Source organism: Artibeus jamaicensis, unplaced genomic scaffold (assembly GCF_021234435.1).
Source record: "Artibeus jamaicensis isolate MK-2021 breed Jamaican fruit bat unplaced genomic scaffold, CSHL_Jam_final contig_1127, whole genome shotgun sequence".
Classification (NCBI taxonomy): domain Eukaryota; kingdom Metazoa; phylum Chordata; class Mammalia; order Chiroptera; family Phyllostomidae; genus Artibeus; species Artibeus jamaicensis.
In genome coordinates, this window is record NW_026521219.1 from 218,229 (window position 1) to 231,006 (window position 12,778).

At 45.3% G+C, this 12,778-nt stretch overlaps 1 protein-coding gene across 1 annotated transcript in view; it reads right to left on the minus strand.

Moving 5' to 3' along the window:
• B3GAT2 (beta-1,3-glucuronyltransferase 2) overlaps positions 1 to 5,331 on the minus strand; it is a 63,725-nt gene extending 58,394 nt beyond the window's left edge. The window contains exon 1 of the mRNA XM_037158722.2: positions 4,735 to 5,331. Coding sequence (XP_037014617.2) covers positions 4,735 to 5,331 — 597 coding nt within the window. The remainder of the gene's footprint in view (positions 1 to 4,734) is intronic.
• Positions 5,332 to 12,778: the final 7,447 nt, after the last annotated feature.

Sequence of the window (12,778 nt, forward strand, 5' to 3'; positions counted from 1 at the left end):
TCTTTTCCAAATGATGGAAAAGACAATTGGAAGAGGCAGGAGAAAATGTCTTTTATACCTGAGTTATTATTTCTGGTCCATTAAATTATCAAAATCCAAATGAAAACTGCTGGTCTCCGAAGAGCCCTGTCAAAAGCTAGCCATAACTCAAGTACTATACACAGGGAGATGAAAGAAAATCAGAAGATTTAACATTGATGGCCTGAGAAAACTGGCTATAGTTTTATGAACATATTTTTTACAAAACTCTCACATTTCATGAGACTTATGGCATGACTATTAATATGCCTTTTAGACAGGGAGAAATAAAACACAAGGGACACATTTCAGGTAAAATAATCTTTTCATGCTGTACCTAAGGGAATCTGCTAGGTTTCTTCACTTTGAAAAGATAATTACCCTACACCAAGTAACTGTCTCAAGGATAAAAAGAAGGGTAGATCTTTTGTCTTCTTTCAGGAAACATACAGAATTTACTTTTGGGAGCTTCCATTGTGAATTTAACTCCTCTTTGGATTATAGCTCCAATAAGCTGCATATAAAGAGAGAGCTTATGAATATTTCAGAAAAGGAGTAAGACAAAATCAAGCCTTCACTCCTCTACCTGCCTAGCATGTAAATATTGGGTTGGCCAAAAAGTTCATTTAATTTTTTTCAGTAAAATAAAATACACATTTTTTATTTTCACCAATAACTTTATTGATTTGGATATTTTCAGTACGTTGGCTATCTCCCACACGGTGTACCATCAATTGTTCTCAGTTAATGTCTCAGTTTGATCACCATTATCATCAACTGGTCTACCTGACTGTGGAGCATCATCCAGTGAGAAATCTCCAGCACAAAACTTTGCAAAGCACTTTTGACATGTTCGACCAGTCACAGCACCTTCTCCATACACTGCACGAATCTACTCATTGCGTTTCAGCTGCGTTTTTACCTTTCTTGAAATAATAAGCATAATATGCCCCAAATATCGCTTATTTTCTTCCATCTCCATTGTTAAAATGGCTACACAAAAATTCACCAAGTTTGATAAGTTTTTTTTTAAATGCACACTGACATGACAGGTGTCACAATGCAATTTAAAAATTGTTTCAAGTTAAGTTAAAGACAACTAAATGCTATTAAAGCCATTACACAGAAAAACCGAATAAACATTTTGGCCAACCCAACAGCTTAACCCCCGCCCAACAAAAAATCCTAACAAAGGGCCTCTTTAGTTCACTACTGTCAGAACATCGCCAAGATGCAGTCCCATTAACTGAGTCTTTTCATGATCTCCTTAAATGTCTCAGAGTTGACCTGTCGTCTAGTCTTACCTCATTACATTTGAATGTTTAAAAGTTTTTATTCTTGTTAGGAAAGTGCTATTTTTTAACTTTTCAATGTGATTAATTTGCAAAGGTGAAAGCAACTTCACCTGAAAAGCATCAGCTTTAAACTCAGGAGAGCCTGGAAGGTTTTCCAGTAAAGCACAAAAACCTGATCAAAAGCATTATTGAAAATCTGACTGGCTAGAGTCACATATCTCTGTAGTTGATGCTTTTATTAAAGCAGTCTCAATCTTTTGCAAATAAGCTTTTTCCGAGAGCTGGACTGCCAGGGTACACAGGCAGGTGGGATTACCTGTGATCCAGAGTGCACAGCCCCATCAAGGCCATAGCAAGAACAGTAGTTGTTGAGATACTGGAAACCTGAAAAAAGCCCCAGCCACGGTTTTCTCCAAAGGCCAGCCCAGTTTCTGTGGTTGCAACTCACACTGAACTTCATTTGCAAATGGACTGGGCTGTCAACGTAGGAATTGTTCAACCCAAATATTTCTTTCCTAGTGGCTCAGCTCAGTTGAAAGGGTTGGCTGAAAATCTGTTAGCTGTATGGGAGACACAAGCACTATGCCAGTTACCACGGAGGAATAACTGAACATGGATTGCCTGTTGCGCCTTTAATTTAATTTGGAGACCTTTCATCTTTTACTTTCCTTCATTTGCAACCAATGCTTAGTGAGCTAATTTTGTACCTGGTTTATTTTCCTCCTATGTTATCTGCGTTTACATCAACCATGGAAATTAGAAGCACTGTGAATAAAAGATGAAGTCTGACTCAGGACATTCTTTCCTTAAGGGCTGTGAATCACTTAAAAACTGATTTGTGTGTGTGCCCACACACAGGGCTGAGATACAGACCTCGGCCCTACAGCATCCCTGATTAGTGTCTCCCCTTCCCCAAAGGAGTTTCAGTGTGTAGATGTTTTATCTGGTCCTACCTTTTCTCCAAGAGGGCAGTGTCTACACTGTAATCCACATGGAATCATTAATTCTAGAAATGGGTTAGGGGAGGCCATCCAGTCATGCATAAGACTAAGGATGCACAAATTCCATGAATCTGACTTTTTGGAGGGTTCAGGACTGCTTGCCTTGAGAGGAAACAAAGTGTTGTAAAAAGAAAAACCAAAGTGCTGACGTACAGGCATCCAGATGCCTACTCTGTCCAAACGCATCGTGTGGGAGGGAGGGAGGGAGGGAGGATGCTGGTGGACAAAGGGACTGATCATAAAATTACAATCTGCGAGGGGCCTCTAGGAGCTATAAAATTTAAATTCTAAGTGTATCATGTATATTGTGCTTTAAAAAATTGCTTCTGTTGTATATTTTGTATACTTGGTACCTCGATATAAAAAAAAGTTGCACATGCTCTTAATTTTATTCTCATTATTTCACTACTTCCAACTGTACACAATTTTAGCACCTTGAAAATTTTGCTTTCTCCCTTTATAGTTTCCTCTGGCCACTACCATTTTTTTCTCCCCACCCTCTCCTTTTTTGTATCTCCTCTCTCTTTCCCACCCCCCCACCCCCATGGACCAATGGGAAAGAAAAAAAAAAAACTACTGGATTCTTCTCTTGCTGTTTAACATCCACCACCAACAAACCTTCCTTTCAGTTTGGGAAGCATCAAAGGAAGACTGTTCTGAATCATTTTACTGCCTGTAGTGCCAACTCTTCCTTCCCCTTTATCTAACATCTCACAGAAGGGGCTAGCAGCTGGGGAGAAACCGAAAATCACTCTCCCTTCACAGCCCAGCCCCCTAAAAGGTTCATTAGTAATGATGTGCATTAGTTTCGATAAACAAGACTGCATTTTCCCAGCTAAGGCAGCTTCCAAGTTGTAGGAGAAAAGTGGGTTTAAATTATGGTGAACTGACATGAAACGGTCTGTGCTTCAGAATACAAACCACATCTTTTGGGAGAGAAAGTACACAAGCAGAAAACTAAAGGCCCAACTTAAAAACATCAGATTATAGTTCTAATCTTGGTTATAATGAAGTCTATACCATACATTTATATCTTCCAAAGAAGCATGAACAGAAAGCCCTACATCCTGAAAGGATAGAGAAGAAAAGATGGAGAGCAATTACTGGTCCTTTTATTCATGAAGAAGAGGATGAATAGAAATGAAGGCAGCAATTGCCTTTAAGAAATGGATTTTTAAAGCCACATAGGCAGAAAAATTAAACTGGAAATGCACAGAGTAGCTTTGTCCTGAGATTAAGAAAGCCAAACAGATGTCAAGATGAAGGTGTGGGGCATATATGATTACTAGACACACAGCTTATCCAGTTCACCTGGAGAAGATGCGGGGGAGAGGGGACAATGGAGCCTCAGAGGAAGGAGTATCAAGGAATGTTTGGTAGAGGAAGGCAATGGCCCCACGGGATGTCAGAGAATCCAAGTCCCCCACCCAGCTGTATTTGTTATGAAGAAGAAAACGGAAAAAACCATGTAACTCAGTCTCATTTGCAGAACACACACACAGACTGCGATATACCAGTCTCGAAAAAATAACGCCTGTTCTAACCCAGTACCGGCTGGTTGTGCGCACGTGTGGCCTTCCAAAGGAAAATAAGGCCATTTCAACAGCTGGGGCTGGACTGCACACAGGACCTCGCGGGGAGCACCCGGATGCAATGGCACCGTGCTAGAGTGGACTGGCTAACTCACCGAAGAGACAGACCTCCGAGAAGGGTGGAGAAAAGGAACTGGACAGCGCAACTAGTAGCTCCAACTGCGAAAATAACGTAACCACAAAGCAGAACAGTCTCAAGTCATTTGCCAAAGGGTTTCCTTGAAAAAGAGGTAGTCTGCAGAGTAGGAAAAGGCCTTTCGTGGGGGCGGGAGAAGAAACAGAGGGAGGACCCCCTAGAAGGCACCGTTTTTACTAAAAATCGTTTCCATGCCAATGGGCTGTGCCAGAGAAATCTGTCTCTGGGCTGATTTTTAATAACCATCTCCACCTACCTCTCCGTATGGTTCTAGAATCCCAGTCACACCTGTGTGTGCTGAAAGGCCTCGGGAGTAACCCAGCCGACCCTGACCTCCCTCTCTGCCTGGGCTTCACCCTTGGGCCATCCTGTTCCGGGAAATCATTCTCGCGCCCCACACCTGTGCTACTCTCTCCGCCCAATGTTGGGGCCAGGTAGAGAGCAAAGGCCCCTGGCCAGACCTCCTCCCTTGAGTCCCCAGTGGTCCCTATCCCTCACCCCGAACCCCACCCGCTCGGCCAGGGAAGCACGCCAGGGATGACAAAGACTGAGGGTGCCTGCGAGGAGTGCTCCACCTGGAGTCCCAAAAGAGTGCACTGAGAAGAGATAACGTCAAAGTACAGCCTCTGCCCGGCCGACCACCGAGGCCCCCTCCCGCCCTTGCCCCCAAGCTGGGGAAGGCCGGTCACTACCTCCTGGAAGAGCTCCAGGCTGTAGGTGTTGTCGTCGTCGGCGAAGAAGAGCACGCCGGGCTGCGCGTGCTGGTGCTGGTGTCGCTGGCGCAGCCAGGCGAGGCCGGCGTTGCGCTGCTCGGTTGCGCGCGGCAGTCCCGGCCGCTTGTAGCGCCGCGGCGTGGGCACGTGCAGGTGCGTGCAGGGCAGGCCGGCCCGCGCCAGGAAGCGGCTCACCAGCTCGCTGCGCGCCGCCGCGTCCTCCACCAAGATCCAGTGCAGCTGCGCCACCTGGCGGAACGTGTTGGCCAGGCGGGTCAGCTCGGCTTTCTGCACCGGGCGGCTGTAGGTGGGAGTGATGGCATAGATGGTGGGCAGAGGCGGCTCCGGCTGCGGCTGTGGCTGCGGCCGCGACTCATTGCGCTTCTCCGAGGCGCGCCCCGGTCCGCCCCTGCGGAGCGGGAGTCGGGGACTCCCGCGACCCAAGGCATAGGGGGAGAAGTAGGGGCGCGGGGTGAGCGGGGGCGCGGGCCTGCGGGTGTCCACGTCGAGCATGATGATGACGATTAAGATCCAGGGCAGGAGGATGAAGAAGCGGCTGAACAGCACGGACTTCATGGTGCGCTCTTCCCCGGCCTCTCGGACGCCCCTAGGAGGGGCCAGACGGTAGACCCCAGCGCGCAGTTTGGACGGCGACGGCGCCCGCACTCAGGGAGCTGCGGCCCGAGCGGTCTCCATAGGGTCCAGCGGCGCTGCGGGGTCCGGGAGCTGCGATTTCAGCGCCTGGGCGTGGGGGGTAGACGCAGGTGCCAAGGAGCTAGTGCTACAGGGAGTGCAAGGAGGAGGGCAGGTGCTGCCCCGCACTCCGGCTGAGTCGGCGGGAAGCGGGACTTGGTCCAGCTGCGCGCTGCTACCCCAGAGTTGTGTCAAGCGCCCGGAAGACGGCGATCCCTGCTGCGCTCTCTCCGAACAGTGGGAACAGGGGGCTGGCCCCCGCCCGGGCCGCCTCGCCGCTTCCGTCCCGCGCGCTGCGTGCAAAGGGACTCCAACCGTGGGCACCTTCGAGGGCTGGAGGCAGGCGCTTAGGGCTTCCCTGGTCTCTTCTCCCAGCTGGGGCGGGGAGGACCCGGAGGGGACGCCTGAGATGCAGGACCTCAGCTCCGTTCCCGCGCTGCAGCAGACCCTGCACTCCAGTCCCTCGCTCTGCTCTTCTCAGAACCTCTCCCGGCTCCGGCAGCAGGATCCCAAACCAGGGAAAGAAAGAAAATGCGAGGGGGCGGGGGCGCTGCGGACTCCGGCGTCCTCCCAGTCCTCCCGTGGGAAGACAGCAGCGCTGCTACTGGCGGAGAGGGGCTACGAGAGGCAAGTGGGGAGGGGGCCCGGTTCTCCGCCGGGTCTGGCGCTGACGGCCCCGCGAGCTAGCTCTGGAGGCGGCTGGTGCACCGCCGAAGGAGACGAGGGAGGCGGGTCCCCGAGGGGCACACGACCTCCGGGAGGGGGTGGATGCGCTTCTGCTCATTTCCGTGCGCACCCAGCTTTCTGAAATACTGCAAGGTTTTTGGAGATCAGCCAGAAAAACCCATTCACGTGCAGACCCAGTTTGGTCTCACCAAACTGGGGAGACCTAGAGGCGGGAGAGGGCAGTAGAGTCTTTGGCTCCCAGCTGCGGGGTTGGTGTGGTGGGGGTGTGCCGAACAGAGGCAACAAAAAGCGCTTTCACTGAAAGGCAGAGATCCCTGGAAGGCCTGACAGACGGAGGGGGGCCGACAAAGGTGTTTGACGTGTGAGATAGCCCTCTTAAAAAAGAATCCATCCGAACGGTTGCTGCCTGACTGCAGTTAGATCAGTGGGGGAAATTCCTGGAACTCCACTTGAGTATGTTTGACTTCTGCTCTTCGGTAATTTGGAGTCACAGTTACTCGGAGTTCGCTGCCATAGGAATTATTCCGTTTGACCCTCCCAAACGATCCTTTCACGGAGGCCTGGGAAGTAGAATCACCTCCATTTTGTGGATGAGGGAGCTGAGGCTCAGAGTTTAAGGTGATTTCTCCGAGGTCAGTGATAAGTAGCCAAGGGAGAATGCAACGTGGTTCCCCATTGCAGCCAGTGGCCTCCCCTGTGCGAGGCCTGAGAAATCCCGGCGGACCCAGCGGACCGGGAGGAGCTGGCCCTTCTGCAGGAAAGCATTGACGTGTAGAACTGTGACAGCGTCTACAAGACGACTGGTAAACACCTGGTGCTTAGTTTGGACTTCTTCTGTCTAGCGGACCTACTAGCTGAGTCCCCGGCTGCCTGTCATGTACCAGGAAGACAGACAGAAGAGGGGCCACGTTCCATAGTCACGTCCCAGGGAGGTGCTTGCAAAGCAGCAAGAAAGCCTTTTTCCCTAGGCTCCCCAGCCTATGATAATGTATGAGTCCACCTTCCCTCAGCTGTCTGTTCTCTTAGTTCACAAATAAATCCCTCCGGTTGCGCTTTTTGAGTTTTTGAGTGAGGGCGGATGCCCTTCCAGCCTTCCTGACCTCCTGGACCTCTCAACCCTCCCCTCGTCGCGCCCTCCTCTCTTCAGTCGCTGACGCGTTGGTGAGTTACCCTTCCTTTCCGTGAAATGTACTGATTTAACAGCGCTGCTGCCCCGGGATCCCTGCCAGGACAAGTCTTCTGTCCCGACCTCCCTGGGTCACCCACAGCTCATACTGAAACTCCACAGATTAGTACATCCTAAACACAGAAAACGAGGAATCCATTAGACGGCTTCATGCATTCTGCACTAGCAAGTGGGACCATGAACACAGGGTGGGGCAACGGTAGGTTTCCATTTGTGAATTGGCAGAATCCAGAGTTTATTCTTGCATTGCTCTTTATTAATCATTGTATTATTTTCCATATCAACAACTGTAAACCTACTTTTGCCACACCCTCAGAATAACACAGCCTCGGAATAAAGGTGTTCTGGCTAGGCCTGCGGTTGGCCCTCAGAAAAGAATGTCCTCCTTCTTGGGGAAGGAGGAAGGAAATGGAATTTAGTAAAGGCTTGTCTTGAATATTAGAAAGCAGCACCCCACAAAGATCACCGAAGTCTCATGCATGCTGTCAGAAATGTTAACGGAGTCGAAGAGAAATGCCTTGTGTGTTAGCTGGAGTACAGCTCCAGTAGTTACTGAATGACATCGAAAAGTGTCACTAACCTTGTTAGTAGGGAACACTTCGTTTTTCCCACGACACCATCAAACCTACTTCCTAATTGCTTGTTCTTCAGCAACCAGGGCTGTTCAGAGATGAGACACTTTCAAATGCAATCAAATTTTGGAGTTTGAGATTTTAACTGGTGCCCAGAATTCCCAGGTGTCATGCAATGCAGCACGTGACTAGTACATCCACATCCTGAGATCACTTCATCTTTTCTGTTATCTTCCGTCAGCATTTGAATCTAGGTTTTCCTCATTCAGTCCTCCCTTGGGGGCATCCTGGTTTTGCAGTCTGGCAGAACTGGGTTCCATTCCCAGCTGGGCTGCTTAGGCAACTTGGGAAAGTCAATGAGCTTCTCAAAGCCTCAGTTTTGCACCTGGAGAAGGGAGAACATAGTACATACTTCACGGGAATCTTGTAAGGACTAAATAGGGTAAGTTAGGTGAAGTATTTTTCAGAGGAACTGGTATTGTGAAGGCAATCAATAAATGATCTTTAAATACAAGTAGCATATCCTCCAAAGATCTTAGGAGATCTTGCAGGATCACCATCACCTGAGAATATAAAATGAAATCCATTCTAATCAGGACTGACCATGCCTCTAATTAGGGCTCCCATATGTCTGGAAGGTGTTACTGTGTGTGGTAGAGTTTTTCTAAGTTGAGTAGGAAAGGGAAGAGAGAGTAAATCAATTTACCCAAAGAAAAGGTGCAGTCTGTCACCACTAAGGATGATATGATTCTGAGTGGAATTTATTTCAAACTACTGAATATGCCTAACATTTTAGTTGGTGTCTCAAAAATGTAGACCCACACCTTTTATGATCGAATCTCAGTAAAGCTATCAGGATACAAAAATTATTAAGAATGTCCATTTGAAGCATATGAGGGTTAAACAGTTTTAAGTCCAAAATTTTATCATTCTTAAAATATTTAGATAATTTATTAGGTGCTGGAATAGCACTCCTTTAAATGGAAGCTTGAAGAAATGCCATTTTTACGAAGCATAATCACTGGGTAGCTCTAGTACTTTCCCCTAAAACAATTTAAACTTGATGTGTGGCTGATAATGAAGGTTGGTGAAAATCACCAGAGTAATTAAAATGATTACCTCACTTTAGAGCTTCTGTACATCCTCTCAGTGTTTATTTTCATTTAATCTCTCTAATTATTTGTGTAACAAATGAGCCTTGCTTCATCTGTACTAATGAAGGCTCAGATTGCTGGCACCAGCCCCTGAATTTCAGCATGCAGTGGTTGTTCTCAAATAAACAAAGGTTAAAAAAAAAACCCCATCTGGGGAATTAACAAAAACATATTGTATAATCACTAAACATTGACATTTTGCCTTGATGAGTAACATGCATCTGTACTTCTGCAGCAGTCAGATCGCCGCACTATGAGCGCGCTGCATGGAGCTGATTCTGTCTGACAGTAGAGCCCAGGGTTCTGCTCCTGTGACTGCATCAGCCTTCAGAAGAGCATCTGGGGACATCGCTGATACTCTCAGTCAAGTAGGAAAGAGCAGGGGAAAATATCTATTCACAGTTATGTGTTTGTAAATATCTATATGATCATACGGGTATGCAAATCAGGTTGTAAGCAGAATCAGAACTAACCCATGAACGAGTAATAACATAATGTGGGGGTATCGATGATCAATATGCACATGCATGTCAACCTAAATACTTTCTGTGAAAATATCCAGCACAGTTGTGTGAAAGGGCGATCTCAAAGTGAAGAATTCTAGCAGCCCCAGATTCTAGGGGTACGTTACAGTTTCAACTGATGGCTGTCAGCAAAGTGACACCAAAACCACGATTAAATGACTTCTTTGGTTTATTTTATTTCCATGCATCTGGATCCTCTACAAATATCCCTTTGGCCTAGAATTGTTCTAAATTATAGCGCTTCCTTAAAATTTTAGACATTTGTAGTTATTAGGCAGAAAATGTGTCATGAATGGTAATTTGTTTAGTAAAATCCCATTTTTAATAAAATGAGTTGGGATCAAGGTTATTCAGTAAAAAGCTGTTTTCTAGAAAAGTAAAAATTGGCAATGTATCCTAAAAAATTTATTAAAACTAATTCAACCATGGCTGGTGTAGCTCAGTTGGCTGAAGTGTTGTCCCCTAAACCAAGAGGCTGTGGGTCCGATTCCCAGTCAGGGCACATGCCTGGGTTGCCAGCTGGGTCCTGAGTAGCGGGTACAGATCAGAGGCAACCAATCCATGTTTCTCTCCCTCTCCATCTCCCCCATTCCCCTCTCTTTAAAATTAATAAGCATGTCCTAGGGAGAGGGTAAATTAAATAAGTAAAAAAAAAAATTCAATTCAGTTTGAATAATAGCTGAGGAGCCACGTGCCAGTGCCTCTCCTTCCCCACAGAAATCCAATAAAACATGCATAAAGAATACGAGCGGACGTTAACATCTTTTTCTTCACTATGTTAAAAATTGGCATTTACGTTAAAATGCTAATTTGTTAGAAATGGAATTTAACTGTAAAACCCCACAACCTACCTATCTTTTGCAATTTTCGGTACAATCAAAGGAGATAATGTAGATCAGTGATTTTACACCTTTTTCATCTCATGGCACACCCAAACTAATTACTAGAATTCTGTGGCACACTAAAAAATATGTTTTTGGTTAACCTGACAAAAAGAATAGGCATCATTTTGATTCATTCACACCAGACAGGTATTGTTGTGTTGGCTGTTGTCATTTTAAAAGTTGACAATCTAAGAAAAAAGAGGTCAGAGCCCTGACAAAATAGTCAGGCATTGCATGTTTTAAAAATTCTTGCGGCGCGTCGGTTGAAAATTGCTGATGTAGGCGAAAGTATTTTAAACACTGTAACTCATACATGTGAAAAAGAGGATATTGGCCATGAGTTGATCAGTGTTGATGCTGGGACATTATGCATGGGGTTCCTTATACTATTGGGCCTATTTTTACATGTTTCCCAGTTTCCTTTGAAAAGTTAAAATACGCAAACTAGGTTATTACACACTACAGTTAGTTTACCCAAATAATACCGGTGTCACAATGCAGAGGCTGAGTCGGTCGATTGTTCCATATCTCACTGAGTCGGTCTCTCCGTCCTGCAAATGGGTCGATTGGCCTACACGGTTATTGCCCATTTTAGGAGGTGCTGGTGTAGGTGGAAGTGGGGGACGTCCAAATTAGCACTTTTTATAGTAGGAGTAACAGGCATGGAATGAGGCGCATTTCTATGGAAACAAAAGACAAAGTTTAATGATTAGCACAAACGACACACGCAGCTTTTTACTCTGGAGGGCAGTCAGTCAAGCAGATTTTTAGATATTGGGCTTGGAGTGCCTTTCGGTAGTGGAGGGAGGACAGGCAGTGGCAATCTGATTAATTTTATTTATTTTTTTCTAGCTCGAATGTCTCCAGTGGCGGCATCAGGTGTTATGACGAGCTTTCCGTGTGGCCTGCACAGCGGCAGGCGGGAAGGTTGTCCAGACATGGTTTGTTGTGGCGATTGCTTTAACATTTGTATCAAGTCACCCAGCCTCGCCTTGCAGTGCTTCCGAAAAAGGGCAGTGGTAACTTTCAGTGCTGTCAAGTCAGGAAGATGGAGAAAAATAGAAAATATTAAATATTGACAAAATACACAGCGTTGCAGGAGCCAGTTTACAAAGGGAGAGAAAGCCCCCAGTCAGTGAACATGGCACTTTACGACAACCCACGAGGGCGTGTTACAGTTTTTACTGAAACACAAAATTTCCTCTCTACTATCACCTCCATTTTTATCAGAGGTAGTAACTGAAGCAAGACAAATTCGTTTGTAAAACAAGTCTACTCTCATTAAACTCAGCTTGGTTATTTACATAAGTGTAAAATAAAGAATGGTGGTTTGTCATATAGGCTCTTGTTAAGTCTACTTTGCTGCAACTTTTAATAAGGAATCTCAGACTGGACCTTTAAAAGCCTACAAAGGTACATAAGCCAAGTCAGGGATTTGGCACCAGACTTTGCCTGCAATACTGTACATTTGAGTAAATCACTCTCTTTTAGAGGTCCCCAAGTTTCCTGTATCTGCCAGGAAGTGACCTTTGTTACTCACCTATAGGTGGGGAACCCCATAAGCAAGGCACCAGGCTGGTATTTCAAGGACTTCATAAAGTCGACCTTAGTTCATTAAGTCTGTCTGGTCATATCTAATTCTATGCATGTTATTCTCAATATGATGTTCCAGTCAAGGTGGCGGTAAAATAACCAGTGTTTCCAATTATGTCCTGTTGAGAAGAACACACCTTTATTGAACTTATGCTAACAACTATTATATTGTCATGAAAATAAAAATATTCAGTAAGAGTTTCCAAATTCTGAAGAGATCAGGTGAAGAGAAGAAATAAATGTTTCAATTTTGTTTACAAATTCTGTATAATTCACAAAATTTCTGTAAGTTACAGATAATTTAAGACAAAAGAGAAAATGAATTTTTTTATCTGGAAGATAAAATATTTAAAAACCAGGTATTTAAATCTGGAAGATAAAATATTTAAAAATAGTTTAAATTAAAAAAATTAAATGTAAAAATATTTAAAAACTTAATTTTTATTGTTTTAACAAAATTAATTAAAACAATTAATTTACTTAGTCCCATGTAATTAATTCTTGTTTTGCTTGATCTTGGGTTAGCACTTTTATGAATCAATCAGTTTTGCCATTAGCTTTCTAGAAGTTCTTACCTAGTACAGTGACATGATTTTAAAGTTTTCAAAACCTGTATTCCAGGGTACTTGTCTGAGCCCTTTCATGAATGTCTTTGAAGATGCACTTTTATTTGTAGTTGACTGCAAAAATTTCCAGGAAAGCATCAGAGTGAAAAATGACTATCTGTGAA